Consider the following 22,576-nt stretch of genomic DNA (forward strand, 5'->3'; position numbering starts at 1 on the left):
TGTAAGTTATTTGCTTCATGCATTAATGATTTAGAACTTGTTAGTGTTAATAGGCTAGCTGGTTCGAAAAGACTGATGCCACTCCCTCCTGTCAGTCAGGGATCACATCTTCACTCAAGGAAGACAGTAAATGTCTTCTGTAAAATTCAGGGGCTGGCTAACAAATTGCAGTTTAGAATACATTACAGATGATGAATGCCATCTCCTTAAAGGGAAATCTATTCGTTTGACTTAGTGCTCTTACGATTAATTGCTTGCCAGATTAAATTGCTCCATAAAACGCATGCTACTTTATTCGATCTCTTCATGATGAGATTAGCCAGGCCATGCTGATTCTTTTGTATGGTAATTACAATGGTATTTTCTTCTTCAATTTAATTATTAAATTGTTTAGCACAGCATGCTATCTCCTAGCCTTGGGAAAGATGTCTCTCTTTTTTTGACCACTGTTTTATAATCTTACTGCCCTTTTCCCAGAAATATTCTGGGTTTCCTTTATAGAAATATCACACACTGTAGAGGATACATTCTGAGATTTTCCTGTGTTTTCTTTGGTGTGCTGCTGGAACACAGCAATGGTACTGACCTTGCACAGGTTCACCACGTGACAGTCTAGGGCGAGGAATGAGGAACATCTGAACTGAAGCTGTGGAGGCAAATTTCCAGAATTGCCACCCAAACGGGAATTTATCCGGGTGCTGAAGCTCATCTTTCTGCTTCAGATGGAAAGTGTAAAGCTCACTGAGTGGACAAGATGTTTGCTTTTTGTTTCACCTGAAAAATCAATGCTATAGCAGTTTGGTATTCTCTATGCAGCTGAAGTTTCAGGGCAGGTTTGGAGGGAAGAACCACGCGTGCTTTCCCTGTTCTTGGAGTCATTCTCTGTACTCACTGACCACACCCAAGGCTTATTTTCTGAAAACCTACAAAATGGAAACACAAGAAGCTGAACGGCACCAGAATTGTGGTAACAGCCTAAAATTATTAGAGGAGGATAGCAGTAATAATTTAAGGAAAATTTAAGAAAAAGCTATTTTATGTTCTCACTATAAAACTTGCCCCAGCCTTTAGGATATTAGTTCATTCTCCCTTCATTAGTTCAGGGACCCGACCACAAGTGCAACTACACCCCTCCCTACCCCCATGCCCAAAGTAACCCCTATCCTTTTGCAACACTAAGCTTGGGATTTGCACATAACCTAATGGTCCCACAGCAACAATGCAGTGGCTCTGTTGTAACGTTGTTGGTTTCTGTTTTTTTCTTTTTTTACTGTTTATGCTGCTGTACTGCTTTAGATGAATTATTGAATATGCACCAACTAAACTGGTGGTTGTGGTGTTTAAAATCATTCAAGTCTCTGGGTCTAAAGTGGAGCTTTTCTATTGCCCAGCTATAAAACCTTTTTTTATTTATTTGCTTCTCAACCCCTCTCCCTCAGTAAATAGTATATTATCTTCTATTGGAAGTGATTCCCAAAGGCAAGGCAAGTTGTTGTATTAATTAACCTAGTCTTTCATTTGCTGTATATCCAGAGCTTAGAAAGTTCAAAAAGGTGTAGTAGAACTAGGAAAGTTTCAGAAAGGAGCAGCAAGAATGAAGGCATGGAACCAGATGTGTTTATGAAGTACACTTACATACATGACAAGTCTTCAGGCTGGAAGAGATGGCAGAGAATATTGAGGTACAAGAAGAGAGTGCATCAGAAGATCATCTAAACTCAAACCAAAGAGATACTGCTTCTTGCAAACCTTAGTTAAGCTGTGGAACACCTAAAAGGTTATGTGAATTTAAAGCAATGATTATACAAATTAATGGAAGAAAATTCCATCATGGGTTATTGATCATACAGACATCAACTCTGTCTCACATATCCTCTTGAACAGCATGTGGCTGGAAGTAAGAGTTCTTTCTAGGTCAGTATAGTTTTATTCTTTTTCTGCTTTTGTACTGTTACCTGAGCTCCCATTTCTAGACACCTTCTAAGTTGGGACACTGAGCCAGCCTTTGCTACCTGACTCAGTATGGCAATTCTTAATGTTTACATAAATTGTATCTGTCAGCAGCCTCTTAGGAATCAGCTATTTGCTTCAAAGCCTCTATCAAGGATAAGGCAACATGCCAGCATGCCCATCCCACTGCTTTCAGGATGGAAGGATTACATTTTACTTAAAATCACCCATCTAGGTTATACACATGGTTTGTTAGATCTGTCACTACTTTCAAGTCGAGAAGGCTGAATTGCCACGTTAGGTGTCTGCAAGGGTTCTTTGTTATTTGAAGGAGTCTCTTAACTAGGTTTTGACCCATATCAGCTTTGTGTATAGAAGAGAAGGCCTCCAAGCCTTTCTGCTGCTGCTTGTGCGTGCACAGGAAGTATTATTCTTCGTGATTTAGAAGAGGGGTGTCTAAGGAAGAAGGTTATACTTTCCTATGAGCTGGGCTCCTGTCTAGCAGCCTTTTGCTCTTTTCTGGGAGTTGCAGAAAAGTGTCTGTTTTTCTGGAGCACTGGTGGAGAGGAGAGTAGGATGATTAATCATGGAAGATAATTTTTCTTCCCTCATGATTTTACTTTAGAATTTCAGTCATTATCTTCACTGTTCCTTTTTTCTCCAGAAAGAACTCATGGAGAGCTGTCAGGATCATGAACTCATAAATCTCATGAAAGTAAAACCCATGCCAGCTGAGCAAGGCATGATTTTAATTATGACTAACAGATTTTTTTTCGTCATCTTTTCTTTCTTGCTAGCCCTGATCCAGATATAATGGTTGGGAAGGGAGATCTTAAGTTCGGTAGCCTACTGTTTGTCAGGTAAAGAAGGCTGAGTTGGTGGGACCTCTTGAGACTCCTTTGATTTGAAAAAATAAAAAAAGCCCTAGGTTTTAAAAATTTGATTAAGAGGACAAATCCTTTTACTGAGCCTTTGTAGAGCAAGGAATTGAATAGGGATGTAATTAGGTTTTTTCTGCTGCAGGTTACTGTTCTAAAGGAAGTTTATGTTGCATAATTTGTCATTCATTCCTTTTTCTTTCTGGCTACTGCAGATCTCATGCACTGCTCTATAAATAGATGTCTAAAAGGTTCTTTTGCCGAAATCTCTGAAGACAAACTTTGATTTTGCTAAATCAAAAAAAAAAAAAATCAATTCTCAGTGCACAACTTAGATGGGTTAGGAAAACAAACAGATCAGGGTGGGAGTTCTCTGCTGTAAGTGCATCAAATAATGATCTGCTTTGTGTGAAGAGTGTTTATCAATGAAGACCAGCAATGTGAATTAGAAGAGCATTATCTGGAAACAGGTGGATGTGAAGCCGTATATCTTACTGTCATCTGCGGTCCCATGTTGGCCCAGCTGTGGGCTGTATCTGTATGGAGGTGGGGAGAGTCTTTCCTGCACTGAGGAGCTGAGGCTCCAGCTGGTTCTCCTGCCCAGTGCTGGTCTTGCAGGCCACTTCTGCCCCTCTGTGCTGCCTACAACAAGCACCAAGACAATGGAGGCTAAGAAGTGTCTCCTTTGGAGGACACTGCCGAGCTGACTGAGTGCCAAGCTGAATTTGCCTCCCATCCATTTTTTCCCCAGTCCATGGTGCCTCTAACAGGGAAAGCCATCTGTGTTATAGCCTTTTTATCTTAGTTTGGGGAGGGAAATGAAAAAGAGCTATCTCATTGCTTGCAGTCTGATGTTGTGAAGCAGTTTAAGTGACCTATTACATGCAAACCTAGCCCGGACTGTTTAGCCTATAAATGAGGCAGGCAGAGCACTCATGGAAAGTTGGGTGCCGAGGGTGCCTCTAATTCTTGGCTTTCTAAGCAAACCTTTTCTTTTGTGTTACCAGTTATTCAGTTGAAAGAGTCTGCTCAGTGTGGAACGATGCTGCTGTGGAACCCTACTAAGGCCCCATCTGCTAAGAGCTTGTATTGATTTATGTCTTAGTTTATAAAAGCCTTAAATTCTCCTTGTGTAAATGCCATAAATAATGTAGATGTACTAGATGAAATGTGCTGTAGGAACATCCCAGAAATCATTTTGGTCTGGGTTGAACTAAGCTGATCTAATCATGTTAGGAGTTTCTAAGTAGCTGTGAAGCAAAAAGTATATTGTCTTGTTCTAGCTTAATGTATTGGTCAATACACAGGGGTAGGAAGATAGGTATTTGAAAGCAGTAATCAACTTTATAAAACAAGAGCTTTTAATGTTAAAATAGTACAAAACTTCATCTGAAACTAGTTGTAAATCATATATCTACACACACAGTGGAAGTACAGTAAAATCCAGTCCTGTACCTGTGATTTATCTGCATAATCCTCACATTTGTATGCCTCTTTGTTAGAAGGACTGCAGTGCTTCAGAAGCTATATGTGTGTATATACCAAATAAATCATTTTGCCCGCTCATAGCAAACAGCCATTTTGTGCTAGCAACATTGCAGTATGCATTTTAGTAGGGGACATTGATGAATAATTTGTCCTTTGAGATTCCATGGGCTTTAGGGCATCAAAATGATTTCAGGTTGGACTAGGTCCAGATCTGTATGAGAACTCCTTGGCAGACTTGTAGAAAGTATATGGGAGTTTTAGAGGTGACCTGTTTTTAGAAATTTAATTGGATTTTTGCTCTATTTTATGTCAGTTACGTGTAAAGAAAGCAAAAAGGTAGAGGGATGTGGTATTTGTTAGGCTGTTCCATTAGAAATATCCAGCATATCAAGGGTGACTTTTTCTTCAAAGTGGTGTGCGGTCATGGCAGCTTGGGTTCTCTGCATTGGAGAGATCAACTGATGGACAGTGGTTCCTGCAGAGGAGAGACAATGTATTTATATGCTCATCAATTCACTCTAATCAATGTTTTCCTGGCAGTTACTTGATGTCAGTTACCACAGTTGTAAGATGAAGAATGTGTTTACATGCTATTAGCGTTGTTAATTGAGAGGAAACATGGATACAGCCTATTTTCAGAGCTGAGACTTGTCTTCCTGTCACTTTTCTGCACTTGATGGCCCCAAAACTGCTGATGTGGTCCAATAGCACATGGCAGACTACAGCTATAAGAAAATTTCAGAACTTACTAGTTTTGCTCAAATTGTTTAGCGTCAAATGTCACTTTGTCTTGGCTAAAGCAGACAAACCACATGAACCAGGTTGCCCATCGGCAGACAGTTTTTAGGAATTCGGATCATATGTCAGCCTTCATTACCAAAGGAACTCCAGGTGCCCAGAGGAACTTGGAGAGCTCTTGAACGTCAGCGCAGGGGGAGACTTCAGAAGTCCTTAAGGTGGCTGCTGGCCAGACTTGGCTTTAAATTTTCCCTGTTAGTTCTTCAAGTATTTTTTGCTGATACTGCATATATTACAGCTCATCTGCACAAACAGAAAACCTGTGACAGTAGAGAGAAGAGGTATTTAAGAACCTTTGTATGTTAGTTTTATTACTAAAGTTCTATGGACATGTGAAACTCATAGTGTTTCTGGAGCTAGCAGTGTACATCAATAACAGTGCGGCAGATTCCAAGGATAAGTGACGTGACAAAGTACTTGTGGAGCATCTCCAGAAGGCAAGGATGTCAAGGGTGCACTTCCTTAGGTGGTGAGTATGAAAATAGTGCTACATCATAAGTTTTTCAGTGATCAGAAAGGACATAAGAATTTCTGATAAATTTTGCAAGTTACTGGAAGACTGGCAGAAGGTTAAATCATGAAGTAGATGAGGCGGTGTGATCTGAATTGCTTTTTAACCTGTCAGACAGTGCAGTTCGTTTAAAAAAAGAAAAAAAAAAAAGTGCCAGTCTACAAAAGGGGGCTGTTTCTTGAAAAGCAGTGACTCAAGAAGCATTGACTGGCAGCTTTACTCTAGGTCTCTCATGAAATGTTCAGCTAAAGAGGTTTATTTGACCCTTGAAATTTTAGCAGGAAAGTGATTTTTATGGTCATATATATTTTGCAATTTTGTCTTATGTCCGTTTCAAAACATATATTGAAAAGTTAGAGAAAGGATAGAGAAGCCTGTCCTTTCTTACTGGCGTATGAGAAGCTAGTAAAAATGCTTTCAAGATTTCAGGATCTCTTTAAAACAAAACCAGAGGTATGCTCTTTAGAGTGTTCAAGCATCTTTGAGAAGACAAAATGCCAAAACAGAGAAGGAACGTAAGGCTAGACACTGAAATCAAATTGAAACTGCAAATTAGGTACCTGTTTTTAATAGGTAATTAACCATTACAGTAAACAACAAAATGGATTGATTTTCTTCCCCTCTTCATATCTGAACAGAACACCTTTGTGACAGATGCCCTAGCTAGTTACTGGCATGAGACTAGATAGTACAAGCATAACGTTGAAAAATGCAACAGCCTGTGATACACGGAAGTTCAGATAAGCTGATCTACTGACTTGTAGTTTCATGAATCAGTTAAAGACTGGATCAAAGATCTCATTTTGCATTTAAAACTTAACGAATGCACTCTAGATTCTTGTGCTTCAGGCTTGTATTTTTTGCATTGAGAGATTTCTCCTGTACATCAGCCTTAGACCTACTGAAATTTGTCCATGCAGGAATTAAACAGAAAGGCTGTCCTGAGACCTGTTTTGAGGAGTTGTTGCTCTGAAGACCATAGGACAGAGGCGAGATTCAAGATGATGTCAGTAGGCTGCAAGCTTTTCTCTTCTCTGCAGTTTGCAGTCACCATGATGGCTATGCTCAGGGAGTATGGGCCAGGGCGGAGGAGTTAAGCTGTAAGGAAGTGTGGAGAAATCACTCACTAGCTTAACCTCCTGGTAAAAATGTCACATTTGTAACTGATACTTTCAGCCATACATGTTTCAGGTTTTATATGGGAACAGGGATTTTGCCCACTGTGTTTCAGAATGGCAAGAGTTTTACACTAAGTTGTAATAGCAAAAGAAAGCTAGAGTGCTTCAGAAAGTCTATTTCTTTCTTTAAAATAAGTTTTTACTGAACGATCTTTGTTCAACCTTCCGTGTTTAGTTGTGGAATTAACAGACAGGAGCAGTAAATCATGCTGGAAATTAGCCTCAAACCCAGAGGAGGGTTAAATATGTTGGTTTATATATTTTTTTATTTTTATTTTTTCAAAACTGCATACATACAGAGTAAGTGTTATTGTAGTGTTGGTGTTCTTAAGCACTGTGATCTTGAGGATGCTTGAGTCTTCAGGTCAGGATGTCAAGACACCCTTTGAAGCAGGAGGTCCTGCTTCTCGGCTTCAGGGTCTGCAGCCCAGCACTCCTGAGAGGCCTCCATCTTCATGTGTGCAGGCACTCTGCAATTTGAACACAACTGGCACTTTTTATAGCAACGCTTTACATGTAAAGGTAGGGTGGTAACTGAATCTTAATGATGCCCACCATCAGGAGAAAGTAAACTGTGCCACGCTCTGCCCCAGTCGAGTGGGCTGTGGTGAATCCTAGCTGCTGCTCGAGCTGGAAGAGAACGTGACCTTTAGGAGCCAACTGCCTGCCTGCAGTTTCCCTGAAACGGCAAAAGACACTTACAAGTGACTGATAAATTAAAAACCATTTAAGGAAACAGGAAAAGCAGTTAATACGTGGTGTGGCTCTGCTACTGGGTTATGAAGAGCTGGTTTGAGGGAGGGTCTAAAAAAGCCCAGCAGAGCCTTTTCTGGAGCTTTCATTATCTGCCCCAATATGTAACTGCAAAGAATCTACAGGGGCTACAGGTCTTAGCTCTCTTCATACCACCTCTTAATTATGCCTGTTGGAGGTGTTTTGGGGTGGTAAGTCATTAAGGTTTTGACACTCAGGTTTGCCATTGCTTATTTGGCAGGTTAAGCACTGTGTTTACTCCTGTTCTCCTGTGCCACTTGTGTTGAGGGAGAGGTTCTTTGTTCCTCTGCTGGCTCTCTCTGTTCATCACTATGCGGAATGAAGCCTTAGATGTCACCTGAATATTAATTTTTCAGACTTTCTGTGAATTGTGGGAAGTAAAGGTCAGGGAAAGTATATTGGCTCCTGTTAAGGCAGAATGGCGAACGTGCTGAGCAATGAACAGGCTAGCCAGCCTAGGATAATATGACCCAAACTTGGTCTGGCTGTCAGCTCCTCTGGCTTTCTGCCACATTTATCTTGCAGTGACGTTTTTGTACAGAGCAGTTGTACGTCTCATCTGAACGCAGAGATGCAGCACCTGAAGATTTAGAGATCCACAGATCCTGAGCTGGACTTTCTGCTCTGTGGCAAGAAAAGCCCTGCTAGAAAGCGGAGGCGACCAGTTAGTCCTGAGTGCCTAGTGGGTCTGCTGTGTGTATACATGCACTGTGCAACAAAATACTCTGTGCTGGAGCCAGTGGGTTTATTTTAGAGAGAGCTTGGAAAGAACTTGGATATAACCATTTTCCAGTGGAAGGCTGAAATCATAAACACTTTTCAATATTTGCTAATTCTTATTTTGAAATACGCTCACCTCAATTTTTTCAGTAGTTCAATGCTTTCAACAGGAAAGTTTTGATATGTCACAATTTTCCTCCCAAATCCTGTATTTCAAAGTTGAACTGAAATCTTGAATTTTGTCCAAAGCTTTTTGATCAATTCAAATTAAGGATAAATATTAAATTTTAATGGAGAAGTTAAAGATCATAGAGTTTCATTTGGAATTTGAAACAAAGCCAGACTTCTGAATTTGAAATCCTTTATAAGAAAGGTATCTTCAACTTGGTTCTAATTTTGATCTTCTTTCTTATTGAATATCACAATGTGGCTTGTCTGTGAAGCTGAATATAGTTCTGCCCTTTAGATAGCATTCAGGTTTCTTTTTTTCCTTTTTTGCTTTTTGGTTTGGGTTTTGTTTTTTTTTCCCGTTCCGGAGAAAGATTTATGCAGTCTTCTGTTTTTCATATAGGTAAGCATGTTGCCAAGCCTTGGCGCTCTCAAACTGGTAAGTGTCGTTGCTCATTAACATCAAATGCCACAGTCCTTATCATTTTTGCTGCGTTGCTCAGCTAGCACATGTTGGCTGTTAAAGCAGCAGTTAATCCCTTTGATACTGAACAGGTTCTGTAATCATTTGACCTGTTCTATAAAATAATAATCAAAGTTCTCTAATGACTTGCATGGTTTAATTTCTTTAGGAGTCTTGAAACAGACAAGGAAATTTTGCCATGCAAGCTAACTTACACAGCTCTGGAGACCTGGTGACGAAGACTGCTTTTTAAATATAGTCAGGAAAATGATGACTTAAGCAAGTACATTTTGGGTGAAGGGAAAATGGGATTTGGTAGGTGAACAGTACGCAGCTTGATTGCTTAATGTTGCACTAACAGGTTTTCTGCGGCAAGTTTGACTAGTATTTTTGGAGCAAGATTTTTACAGTGGTTTCCCTGGCAATAAATGCTGTATCAGTTAGGCTAGAGCAGCATTTGAGCTGGGTTAAATTGTCAGAAATTTCTAAGTGTGTGCCTATCAATAGTAAGTAATTATGCATATGGTTAGAACGAATGCTAGCCGAGGTAATAAAAGCCATGCACACTTTTTACCTCTTTAAATGTGGGGGAATCTGCAGCATCACTCACAGACACGCGCAGTGGTTATTGGCAGTTTGAAACTCTGTAATAGTGACCTGTACATGGGCTGAATGCCTTTTTTCTAAGATGCCTGTTCCTCCATATTTCCCAAAATGCTTAAACTCAGCAGCTTTCCCTTCATAGTGTATGGCAACACTGTTATCTCAAACATTTCTGGTGCTGAGATGATATTGTTAACACTGGTCCTCAAGCAGCACCAGGGAAAAGATCCTTGCATGGAGACGGAAGAGTGGTGGGGTAAGGCAGGGATAGGAATAGTCCTGCTGCCGTGAGTTGACCAGGAAAGAAGCGTTGCCGTCTGTCTTTGAATGGAAGAGCTAAAAGGAACTGAGGAAAAATGAAATATCTTAAAACAAGTAGTCAACACTCCATTTTTGCCAATGCAAGTATAATAGTAAAACAAGAATTCAAAATTTCAACAGCCTTTTAATGGTTAGAATGTTTTGGTGTTCGCTGGAGCAATCCTGAATCATGTAGAGTTTACAGGAATTAATGCAATGAGGTGTGGTGACTTCCTTTTTGGTATTTTGCAAATAGGAAGAGCACATTTGGCTCTTTACATCAGCTTTGCTTGTTGTTTCCTGCATTTTCATTTGATTATGGGTAACACTTCTTAATGTTGCCCCAGTTTTGGTTCCTGAACTTGGGAAGTTGTGTGGTCTTCACCACCTGCTGAGCACTTACAAACCTTGTCAGCAAAAACTGAATACATGAATGCTTTGTGTTTTTGAAAAAGAGAAGGGAGGTGATAAAACACAATCTTGGAGGTTGTCCCAAGGTCTGGAAGGCTTAATTGGTGCTGCTGGCTTAAGAATTGTGCAGCTTAAGCTTCGCAAAGAAACTAGCTTATATCTGAAGTTACTGCCCTGTCAGAACTGATACACCTGTCCAGTGTGTAGTTGTGTATTATCTCTTATAAGGAAAAAGCAGAGGCAAACCTTTAGCTCTCTTTTCATAGAGATAGTCCCGGCCTCCTTACCGTTCGCAGATGCCCTGTGCCACGTGTTTTATATCACATGTAACTGATTAAAAAACATGTGGCTTTTTTTTTTTTGCAATGTTTTCTTAAGAGCCTTGAAAAACACTTTAACACTTTTAAGGCATGAAAGACATATCAGGAACAGAACACTGTAGGAGCTGGGCTTTTTCTTTGACTTGCTCAATAGGAAAACATCAGCAATTAGCTATGAAATGTTTGGTGCTCCGCTGTTTTAGATTGGAGAACCAGACTTCACTTTTGAAAAGGAAAATGTACTTCACTGGCCTTTCTTTCAGTAACACCCATGCAAAGAACAGAGCAGAAAAAATAAATGTCGGTATGAATTACAAAACCAAAGCTTTGAGGGAGAGGTGAGTGCAGGTGTATGGTGGTATATGTCAGGTATGATGGTGGGTGAGCAGGGAGCATTGGTATTTGAAAAGAAAAGAGTTTTCTCATCCTCTGTGTGCCATGAGAAAGCCTGCCCCCAAAGCACGCTGGATTTATCCTTCCTTCAAGGACAATCCAATTCAGCTGAATGTTTTTTGTCAAGATCTGACTGAAATTTGGTATGGGATAAAGATGTGCAAAATAAAAGTAAAAACCAAAAAACCCTAACCCTTAGTTGGGCTGTGATGAGTTGACCTCAGTTCTTCTTTTGTCTGATAAACTATGAGAGTATGTGCACAGCCTAGTTTTTAAGGTATGGCATTTTACTCTGCAGTCATGATGGATTTAATATACCCCCTTGTTGTCAGTAACTCAGCTATTAACTTGTTCAGCTGCAATAAATCACTTGCATCTGGTCACCACCCCTTAGATATTGAGAAGTAGATTTGTGAGATCTGCAGATATTGGGATGGCGGGAGCTTGGCTTTCGGGGAGGCAGGTCTGATTAAGGGAATTAAATAGGAAAGAAAATGAGTACACATGAAATACAGCAAAGGAGTTAGATAGCTATGATGAGATGAAGCTCTCCGCTAGTCCATAAACCAGACACCGTGTCTCAGGAAAAGAGAATGTTAATCAACTACAGATCATCCAGCCTTTCAGACATAAAATAAATATCCTAACAAGGGTACCACTCATTCAGGTGTAATGGTGTTTGGCTCTGCAGCTTTCCTTGGCACTGAAAACCAACTTCACCTTGTCTCAAATGATGTGTGATGACATCTTTATTGAGGACATAGTATTCACGTGGGGGGGGTGTCATCAGAATCCATGCTTTAGTTGTGGTCCTGGATTTTGGAAGGCAAGGCATTGCTTTAGTTGATTCCATCAGGCATTTCTCAGCAAAGATGATTCTCATTTGCACCTGTCTGATGAGAAGATAGTGTGAAGTTTGCAGCATCTGGTATTTTTAGAGGATTGGACAGTAAATAACGGGTTTTGGTCTGCATGGTAGTTGGTAGTGTCTGAAAGATTAAGATTGTGAGCTCCATTTAGACTTACATGGCTGTGCAGGTACAGCCGTCGCTGACAGTGGGTGTAATTAAGTTAATTAGATATCATTGTGGGACTCAACTTCATTTCCTTTGCAAAGTAGGTTTGACTGTAGTTGATTCTTGCTTAGGCAATGTTCCTTACCCTTCCCCCCCCTTAATGTGATCTGATACCCAGCTACATCAGGACTAGACTGTGTTGTTCTAACCCTTTACTCACTGAATCCAGACAAGCACTGATGCTTCAGTGCTTTCCTTTCCCTCTGGGACTTTTGTCACAGGCACAGTTTTTACTGTGAGTCAGTAGAATAAGGTTATGTTATGTGACCCGAAGAGAGAGGCTTGTGGCTTGCTGCCACTGCCTGCAAACAGGGTGTTCAGGGGCATGTGCAACACCTGCCAGTTCACACCTGACCAAAAAGGCGTAGTAAGAGTCATTTCCACACAATCTCGATGAAATGGAGTTGATGGCAAGTGCTTACTAAGTTGATTAGACTAGCAGCCACACTCATTGCTTTTCTCAGGGAAATTTAAAAGGTCCCAGTGGGATGGCTTATAAACTTTCTACATTTCGCTCTTTGCTTGCTGTGTTTGGAAGCTGGTGTGTGCAGTCCATATGGCATTCTGCACTAAGCGCAGCATCCAATAAGCTACACTTCCTGCTTTCCTTAAAGTTAAAGATCCTATGATAAGATACTAACAGGGATAAAAGCAATTTAAAATATTTCACGTAATTTAAAAAATGTCATCAAATTTTTGATCATGTTTGAAGTTTTGCAATGTCTGCTTTCTCAGGAGGCTTGGATGGCAGTCTGTAATGTGAGTTATGAAGCAATGGGTACATGCTGACCCGCTTATAAGGGTTGCAGAGATTAAATATTTTCCCAAAGTTCTTTACTTCAGGTCTTAACCAGAGAGGGTGGCTCTGGAAGCCTGTCTGGTAAATGACTGTCAAATGATTTTATATCCCCCCTCCCCAGTTCCCCCCCCGCCATTAGCTGTTTCACCTCAGCTGTTTCTTAATACCCTGTTACTTGTTTTGGAGAGCAGGCTTCCTTGTACATGGGGGAGTTAAAGGTAGTTAGTCGCCAAAGGGCTGTATTTAGTGTTGAGGCAGTATTTTTATGACACGTTTCATTGCTCTAAAACACCTGGCTACTAGAGAGTATTGTGCCGTTTGTGTCAAAGAGTGCCTAAATATTAAAAGAACCATAGCCTGTTTGGTCCATGGACTGTGTTTTCTGCTTGTTTGGCACATCTGAAGAACTTTGTCTGGACAAACGAGTATATATGAGGTAAGAGGACTGAGGAACATGTGCTACAGAAAAGATTGTTTAGACTCTGAAAAAGATAATTCCATCTTAATATTATTTGTTACAGATCCATGCAGATGTTGAGGCAGGACCAGGGACCTAGGGCAGTAGGCACTTTCTAAAAGTGTATATTAAGAAACCTTCCTAGGAGGGCTTCTCGTTTTAGAAGTTGGTTGAAATTTCAAAATCGGTAACACAACTGTAAAAGCATAGACGTTGTGATGTTTGTGCCTAAACATCCCATGTGCTGGTGTAGTGATCCCTCCTGGTATGGCTAGCTCTCGCATCTTGGACATGCTGGACTGAGCTGCAGGTTTTAGTGCCTAGCAGCCTAAGCCCATATTGCCGGCTTTATATTTGTGATGTTCCCGTGTTCTGTCAAACTGCACCAATCTGTAGTTGGAGGTGAGCAGGTATTAGTTCATTGCTGCTCACTGGAATTGAGGTGGAGGATTGGCTTTTTAATGCTTTTACTTCAGTAAAAGTAAACTCTTGCTATACTCTCACTGCTAGTAGTCGGGTGTTTCAGAGCAATGAAATGTGCCTTATCAAGTCATAGCTTTGCTGTAGAAGAACAGATCAGCAGAAGGGTGGGAACACAGATCAGGGTAGTATCAATAGATATTTTCGCTTCCCACACATAGGCAATATATTCTACTTTGTCGTTCATATCAGTTAAACTAGCAGTGCCATTGGTTATGTAAAGAGTTTTGATGCCTGCTTGTTTAGAAGAGGGAACAGAAATGCATCGTGATGATGCCTGAGCTGTGAGTGTGTCTGATAGTCTTGCAAGAATGATTCCAGTGATGCTCTGACCACATGAAAGTACTTGTGTGGATAAATTCACTGAGTTGTACTCCTCAGTGAGGTCATGCAACTGTCCTGAAAGAGTTAACTGCTCGCCTAAGGAATTCCTTAGTTAAGAAGACAGAGGTTGTTTGGGTGGGAGGTATTTGGTTTGCATGGCTTAAATGTACAGACATGAACTGTAAGAAGAGAAAATGGGCATATCCTGCAAACCATGATGATACCAGGCGGCATGCCAGTATCCAGCAAACAGTGAAGTGGAAAGATGCACTGTAGAGCTGCGTGGTGGGTCAGAAAGCACATCCTCTGCTTCTGCCCATGCATAATGGGGCTTGGTAAAACAATGCCGGGAATTGCGAGAAGCTCAGTTGGTACGTGTGCCCTCTGCCCTCCTTGTCCTCTGTCCCCTCCTTATTAAATAAATAGACCATGTATCTCCCTCTACCACGGAGCCTGTCATCGCAATCAATAGGTTTCAGTATGGCAGAATTGAACAGGTGTAGCAGGCTTATTTCTTCTGTGAAATTGCAGCAGTGCTGACTCAGATATTTTCAGTGAGCTGTAAAGCCAAGTGCTTTTGACTAAAATATCCTTTTTTTGTCTTGGATTCTCCCCTGCAGTTTATTATTGTTTCTGGAAGATGCCTCCCCCTGTGAGTTGTGGACTTTCAGCTTAATGTCAGTACTCACTGAAGTGCAGGAGCAGAAGAAATTTAAGAGGCTGGTGTTAAACCACAGTAGAGGGGAAGAATTTAGTGCACCATTCCAGGGGGTTTGCTTGCTTTTAATTGATGCACACAGCTTAGGTATGGCAGGTATGTGTACTTTATAGCAACGCCTCGTGGACATGTGTTAAAATAATCTAAATCCTCTCACCTCCTGCCAGGTGGGGCTGTACATGTGGAGTAACTCAATCTAATTGTTGCAGGCACTGAACAGATGGGGGTTTATTGTCTTGAGTGCCGGGTGCGTGTAAGAGAGCAATGCCAGCAGGATCCTTGCCCCAAACAGCAGCTTGCTGAGACACAGCTTGCTGCAGGAAGGCTGGCTTGTGGCTAGGAGTTTTGCACAGGTCTTCAGCATCCATGATTGCAATGGCATGAACAGGGGAAGGGGCTAGGTGGTTTGTATTCATTTTGGTCTCTCTATTATGTGTAATTTACTTTTTGCCTTGTACTTAAGCAGTTTCCAACATATCACATAGTAAAACACTCTGAACTTTTCACCATGTTAGTTTAAAACACTTTGTGGAGGTGATTGTTCTTATTCCTATTTTATAAAGGGAGAAGCTAAGGCATATGAGAGGGAAAAGGAGCTGCTGTAGCAAATCAGAGAGAAACTGGTCACTTACTGATTCCTGTTCCTGAACAATAACCACCGTATCTCAGGTCTCCCTTTGGTAGTACAGCAGCTTTGTAAAGTGAAGCATGATAAAAGACAACTATGTCCTCTCCTGCTTCTGCCTGTTCCTAGCCTTTATTATGGCACTACAAGCTTAGTGCGTGCTGGAGTATTTGGCCATCTCAGATACTGTCAGTTTTTATTGCAGAGCGAAAGTGAACTGGCCACCTTTGCCATGCATTCGGCTTTACTTGGTGAAGACAGACACACACTCGCTGCTGCCCGGTGCGCTGTGCTGTGCTGGCACGAGCGTTCAGTTGAGAAGATGAACGTGTGTAGTGGGTATAAAGCCACCCTTGATTTCCTGTGAAGGGGTAAATACCAGCCAAGTGTTGCTGCTTCTCTGTTCCACTGTAACAGGACGTAGGAAGAAGTGGGCTTACAGAAATGTCTGAGTATCTGCAAGAATGTTTGATGCCAGGCCCTGCATACTGGACCTGTAAAGTAGGTGCAAAGACCACGTTCATGCAGCAAGTGATGGCTCAGCATTCCTATCTCTGTAATAAGCTTTGCAACCTTTCTGTTCTTCCCTTATCCTACTTTCAGCACCCCCATAGTGCTTAATTTCACTGCTCAGGACAAGAGAACAGTGTTGTCTTATGGGACTCTGGAAATGTAGCTGCTGTCAAGCAGGAGTGGGTATTAGACAGCTCACCTGCAATAACTTGATGGGGAGAGTTTGGAGGTCAGAGAAGACGTGCTGAAGATGCGCTGCCTGCCTGAGCGTGGTGATTTTGCTTTCCCTGCACATTGGACCCAGACCAGCTTGCTGCGAGGTTAAGGCAGGCAGGGTGGTGTTCCTTGCCACGGTGGGTGCATATGGACTGGAAGATGCTATGAACTAAGGGACCGGTGGGTTAGTGTTGCTGGTGCTTTTCATTTCTCACATGTGATGTTACAACTAGTGGCAAATTAAACTAAGGAATCAATTAAATCTTTTCTTTCCATGCATACCATATCAGTTTTCACAGGAGTCCTTTCCTGTCAGCAGACCCTGCATCTTCAGAAATTGTTTTACTCTGAGCTTCTCTGAAGGGCAGCACTGGTTGTTTCTGTTTATCAGGGAGTAACCCAAGGCAGTTTTTAAAGGCTTAATAGAAATAATTTTTTTAATGTTACCTGCTGGAGAGGTACTGCAGCCACTGCAGAAGCAAGCCCTGGTGCAGTGAAGGCAGTGAGAGGGGGAATGCAACATTCCTGGAGGTACCCCTCTATCGTCATAGCTCCAAGTAAAAGTGGCACTGGGAGACGTCCCTGTTTGGGGGGAAAAAAATAATAGGGCCCACATGGAGATTCCTCTGTTTCTCACCTTCCAGCCCATGTGTTTCTGAGGGAGAAAGGACTAGTAACAGTCACTTCAGGACTGTTGCAGCCTCAAGAACAGCCAAAGTAGAAACTTTCCACCAGTCAGAGCTTTCCAGTTTGCAGAGGGCAAGAGTGCCCTGTCATCAGGTGCTGTTACTCTGATCATCTCTGTCCTGCAGTCTTTTCACCCTAGTTTTTCTTGATCCTATCTGCCCTTCTGTCTCCGTTTCCCTGTCTCTGTACTTCCTTCAGTATTCTTTTCTGTGTTTTTCTATCCTTGGTTTATCTCTAACTTAACTCTGAATCGTGACACTCAGTAAGTAACAGCACTGTTATGTTTCTGTTGCCACCATGCTTTTTTCAGTTTCTGAGCTTTCTTTATTCTCTTGAATTTGAGATTGTGGGCTCTCTGGGACAGAGGCTTCCCCCCACTCTGTATTTGTACAACACCTGTTATAGCAGAACCCACTTTTACTTTCTAATAATGTGATTAATACAGCTAATCCAAAGAAATTATTCATTGGCACTTAGGTTCCCACATCAGGGTGGAACACTTTGGGTTTTTTCTGCAGTTGTTCCCTCCTTCCCAAACAAATAAATAAATGCAAGTGTTCTAGGATGTTCATCCTGAAGAAAATACAGGTTTGTATGTGTCTTTGTGTGGCTTCTGGCACCAGGGTGTCTAGGTAGCTTGCTCTCTGAAGAGTTGCATGAAGAAGTGACAGGAGAATGCATGTTTTTTCTGAGAGCACTGGCATGGCTAGTGTGTAAAGGATTCTCACTTGGGGATCGAGGAATAAAGAGTGGAGATCACTTGTGGTTTTCCTTGGAGCATTAAGCATCAAGCTGAGACAAGCCATTGGGAACCTTTTTTGTTTTTAATTCCTGAACCATTGTTTCACCTTCTGCCTGTTCAGCATCCTTCCCTTGCCCAGTGACAGTCTCCTCTCTTGCCAGTTGACTGCTGAACTGTGGATCTGACAGTGTCTGGCAGTGTTGCTAAAGTGGCATCTCTCTAGTCCCTAGAGAATTGTGTCCCAAAAGCACTCTGAAATTTGTATGACAAATGGCAGCCAGCCCCACTGGGAGACTTATGGTGTGGAAATACCTAAGTGCATACACTATCACAGGCTAGTTGGGGAACTGCAGTGTTTTGTCTTTCAGTTGACACTTTACTATTTCCGTCCTGTGTTGAAAATGCGAGTGCTTCATGAATACCAAACACAAAGGGTTTGTTTGGTTTTGGGTTGGTTTTTTTTTTTTATGATTGATATGAAGAGCTCAGTAGAGCACATCACATCACAAATCTTTTCCAAGTGCTTACATGCTCCCTTCCCCCTTCATAAAGGTCCTGGCTGATATCCCAATAATCAAGGCAATCACAGTAAAAACAAAGCATGGCCAAGGCTCCGCTGTTACGTGCTGGTGTGTGAACTAATGATGGCAAAGCCGCTGTTCTCTTGTCTGTAAGGGGGAGACTGTGTTTAAAAGCTCCGGTCCCCTGTTGTCTCCAGGATCAAATAAATGCCTGTGGAGAGGCAGCTTTGCAAAGGGAAATTCCAGCTGTTACTCAGCAGCCCAGGAGGCCAGTTGCCTAAAAGTATGCCCCAGGGACAAGATGGATTTTGAGAGATGGAAGAATAGCAGAGACATATCGGTGCAGTTGATGCAGGAAGGCGCTGCTATTGCCCAGCAGCTTGGGCTGGGTAATGATGGAATTTCTCGTAGCAGATGTGTGAGGAGGAGCTGTACCATGTGCAAAGCCTGGTCTTGGTAGCATACGCTGGGCAGTAAGAACCTGGCTATGCAGAGCCAGGACTGAATCCAAGCTCTTCATGCTCCTCTGCCCCAGGCTGCTTGCAGGTTCAAGAAAGCTCTGCAGAAAATCAGGTTGGGAAGGAATTCTTTGCAGTGAAAGAGCTCCCTTAAAACAAATTTAACAGCTGAACTTCATACTCTAGTCACTGAAGAGTTGTCCATTCACCTTTAGGGAAAGGGGGAAGGAGACTTGAATTATTTCTCTTCCTTAATGTCTGCTGATTCTTTCTGCAGTGGCAGCTGGTTGCTAGTTTTGCTTTCCCTGGGTGAATCCCAGCTGTGATTGCAGGTGCCGCTCCACTAGCTCAGATCTGAGCAGGGACTTGTGAGCAGGCGGTCCATGTTGAAGTGCTTCACAGCAGTGGATTCAAATGAATGCTAAATCTGTTCCCTGGTAAATGTTGGAACCATGTGAGTGCACTGAACCCCTCCGAGCTGCCAAACCTTCTGTCAAGCCAGAAGTTAAGTTGTTGTAAGTCTGTGTTCCCTTTTCTTTCAATAGCTTGTAGTATGTCCTGTAGGAGTGTAAATATGACTCCATCCAGGCACGAAACATGCAACTTGAAAGCCACAGTGTTCGAGAGGCTGGGTAATGGAGAGTGTGACTGTGACTCACGGGAGCTGCTTCTCTGGTCAGATTGAAATAGGAAGAGTCTGGGCATGTCTCTACCTGCCTGCTTGCCCTCCTCTGGAGAAAGGAGGGGATGGGAAGCCTGGCAGGGACCCCGCTGAATTCACTTCACCGATGTGACTGTCAAGGCTGGTGAGACTGCAGAAGCGCCCCCTGTGATAAGTACGCACTGATGCTGCAGGAGCAGCTGCTGGAGTGACTGCCCCTGCACAAGGACTGCATCTGTTGTGTTGATGAGGTGTGTGCCTGGGAATGTTGCAGTGAATCTGCAGACTGTTTGGGGCCTTTTGTTTGTGGCTGTCTTTTTTTTCCTTCTTCCACTTCCCATCCCCTTCACAGTGTTTTTCTTTACCTGTGTGTTTAAAGAAGTAAGGATGTTTCCAGGCAGGTTTTCTTTCCACCAGCTCTGACTGGCATGAGTGAATATCACTTACTCTTGGACTTGGGCAATAGCTCGTAGCTGTGATAAGGTCTGGAGAAAGTAACTGAAAACCCTTCTGCAGGGGGAGGTGTAGGGAGGAGGGAACCCATCAGAGTGCAGCAGAGGGAGCTGGAGTGAATTTTCATGCTGATGAATATGAGAGTGAAAGCCCTGACTGCTGCTGCGGTGTAATTTGGCCAAGCAAGTGTTCTCCAGGCACCATCAACGCACATCTGTGCCGAGCACTTGGCATGGGCTGTTCCCATTGTGAGCATTTACCTCGGCAGTGGGTCTCATGAGCAATATCCCAAGTAGACCAGTTGCAAACCCTAGCCTGGGGAGATTTTACTGTCTTGCCATTTGTCGTCTTAGCTGCACCTGACAAGGAGAGGAGAGGCTGAGGAAATACTCTAGCTGCAATTTGATTTTTCTTCCAATTATTTTACTTTCTATTTTAGATTTCTCACACCTGTCTCTAGATCCACCTAGAAGGGAAGGGGAGTATGTTGGTGCAGGCAGTAAGAGAAATGAGACAGAGAAGTAGGAGTGATCAGTGTTTCTGCTGTCATGTTTGGGACACTGGCATGAGTTACCTCTAATGATTTAAACTGGGGCTGAGGACTAAAGTCATTATAGGAAGAATTCAAAGTAGTGGCTGCAGTGATGGATGACTACAAGTAAGAGCCAACTACAACATCTCAAACATAGTGGAGACGCAAAGCAATAAACCATCAGCTTCAACATATCAGGTAACAAAGTTCCATAGACTAAAATGTCAGGTAATAACAATTTTGGAAGCAATGAGGAGATGCAGTTCTTGAGCAAGGATGGGGCAATAATGGCCAGGATTGCTGTGTCTCTGCTGGACACTGAGCAACCTGCAGCCTGCTCGCAGCAAGGCAGTGATTCCCTCCGCCAGAGTGGCGAGCGCAGCCCCGTATCTGCTGGGACCGATGCACCCACACGTAGGGCAGTGCCTGTGCTTGCAATTTCCAATGAGCTTGTGACTGAATCTGCACTGGCCTCTCAGCAGGGAGTGTGCCTTTGGCAGAGCAAGCAATAGAGCGCAGTGAGGAAGGAACTACTTCTTGCAGGACTGTGGCTCCATGTGCACTGACTCAGGCTGGCGGGGAATTTCTGCCGTATCTCTAAGTTGTTCCTGAGACCTCTGAAAATTTCCGTGCTTTGTTTCAGAGCCATCATCAATCACTTCAACCCGAAGATAGAGTCTTACGCTGCAGTGAATCACATATCACAGCTCTCCGAGGATCAGGTAAGCCAGGCGTGCAATGACCTTTTCCCATGTTGACCTCTGGAATACGGGTGTTTAGGAGTACCTTGTGCTTGCTGGGACTGATGATGTTGCAGTAATATGAGAGGTGAAGGTGGGACTCTTGTGTTCCTTGTTCAGATGTGGGCAAGAGGAAGTAAAATAAGGCTTGGTTTAGCTAATCTTGCCATCGCATGCAGACCTCTTGATCTAGCAAACGCAGAAGGATGGGTATGAATGATGAAAGTACGCAGCATTGCCAGCAAGTGTGTTTGGAGACTGTGAGGGTGCTGACGTTCAGGATGGGGCAGGAAGTTTTTGGCAGCAAACTTAGTGTTAGGCATAGCTTGATTTTCTGTGATATCAGGGAAGTAGAACTCAGGCAACAGTTGGTATATATTTTCTACGGTAATTGAATTCAGTTGGCTTAGATTTTGAAACGAGGTGGTTTTTAACAAAGAGGGTGACATGGTTAGGTTTTCCTTCCTTAATTTGGCCTGGTTTGCTCTCTTCATGTTCTGCTTGTATTGCATAAATGTGTAAACGTGGCTTTTTGAAAACAAGGACTGTGCTTGGTTTCAGGAAGGGAAGAGACAGCCTATTTCCCAAATTAAAACATTGGGATTATATGTTAATCACTTTGGCAGAGGTAAGTGACTCTGCAGGAGCCTGTGGCGGACAAAATACCGAGCCGCCATGTGAGCTAGGGGATCATCCCAGACACAGCTGCGTCAGCACCTCTGGACCTTCCAGAGAAGAAATTCTGTACACAGTCTAGGACAGACCTCATTTGAGCCACCTTAGATTGTTCCTTCCACTGGATGGGATCCCATGCTTTTGCATGTTAAAAGGTCCTGACTGTATCTTGTTCTGCAATTCATTTCTCTTTCTGTCTGTGACATTTTTACTCATTACTTGACGACACTCTTCCATGCTTCCCACTAACCTTTTCATTTATTATCCTACTTAATCTGTAATATGTAACACCCTAAAGTCTCAGGTTGAATGCTGTACTGATGCAGTAGGGAAAAAATGTGGACCCTGCTGCTTTTTATTCTTGTCTTGATATAGCTGACTAGATGAACACTGGTTTTAATTTACTCGATTTTTCTGTATTATTCTGTCTCAGAGTCACTGTACCCACAGCTATGCTTTGTGATGGCTCATGTTATCAATCCTCCTTCATTGATGATACACTGATTGCATCAACCCAGGCCCCTAAAAAAGAAAAGCCTTTGATAGCCCAATTTAAAACTGGGGGCTTGGATAGAGGGGAATTTTGCATAGTGTTTAGGTTAGTCTGAGAAATGAAACGAGCTTTTCACTGTCAGCTCTGTGTAGTATTCATCCCCCAGCAGTTCAGGGAGGTCAGGTTAAATTCTTTCTTCCTTGTGTGTTATTCTTTAAATAAGATCTCTAGCAGCAGGCAGATAATGAAATCAGTGCTGATGCATGGAGCATTCTGAGGAAGATGATTAGGAAGTTGAAAGACAGGTTTCTCTTTTTTTTCTTTTGTCCCTTCATGCTTTCTCTCAACATAGGGAGAACATCAGACAAAGGAAAGCAATAATAGGCCTTAGTGAACTGCAGAGAAATAACAGAGATGTCACTGCAGTGAGGGACTGTGTGGTCTCAGTGAG

General features: G+C 42.5%; 1 protein-coding gene across 3 annotated transcripts in view; it reads left to right on the forward strand.

Annotated features, from left to right (window-relative positions):
• Nucleotides 1–22,576, forward strand: part of ARMH3 (armadillo like helical domain containing 3) — a 127,635-nt gene that overhangs the window by 72,676 nt on the left and 32,383 nt on the right. For all 3 annotated transcript variants that reach the window (XM_075108220.1, XM_075108221.1, XM_075108222.1), the window contains one exon: nucleotides 20,861–20,939. In XM_075108220.1, the coding sequence (XP_074964321.1) occupies nucleotides 20,861–20,939 (79 nt within the window). The remainder of the gene's footprint in view (nucleotides 1–20,860; nucleotides 20,940–22,576) is intronic.

The sequence above is a fragment of the Phalacrocorax aristotelis genome, chromosome 12 (genome assembly GCF_949628215.1).
Source record: "Phalacrocorax aristotelis chromosome 12, bGulAri2.1, whole genome shotgun sequence".
Taxonomy (NCBI): Eukaryota; Metazoa; Chordata; class Aves; order Suliformes; family Phalacrocoracidae; genus Phalacrocorax; species Phalacrocorax aristotelis.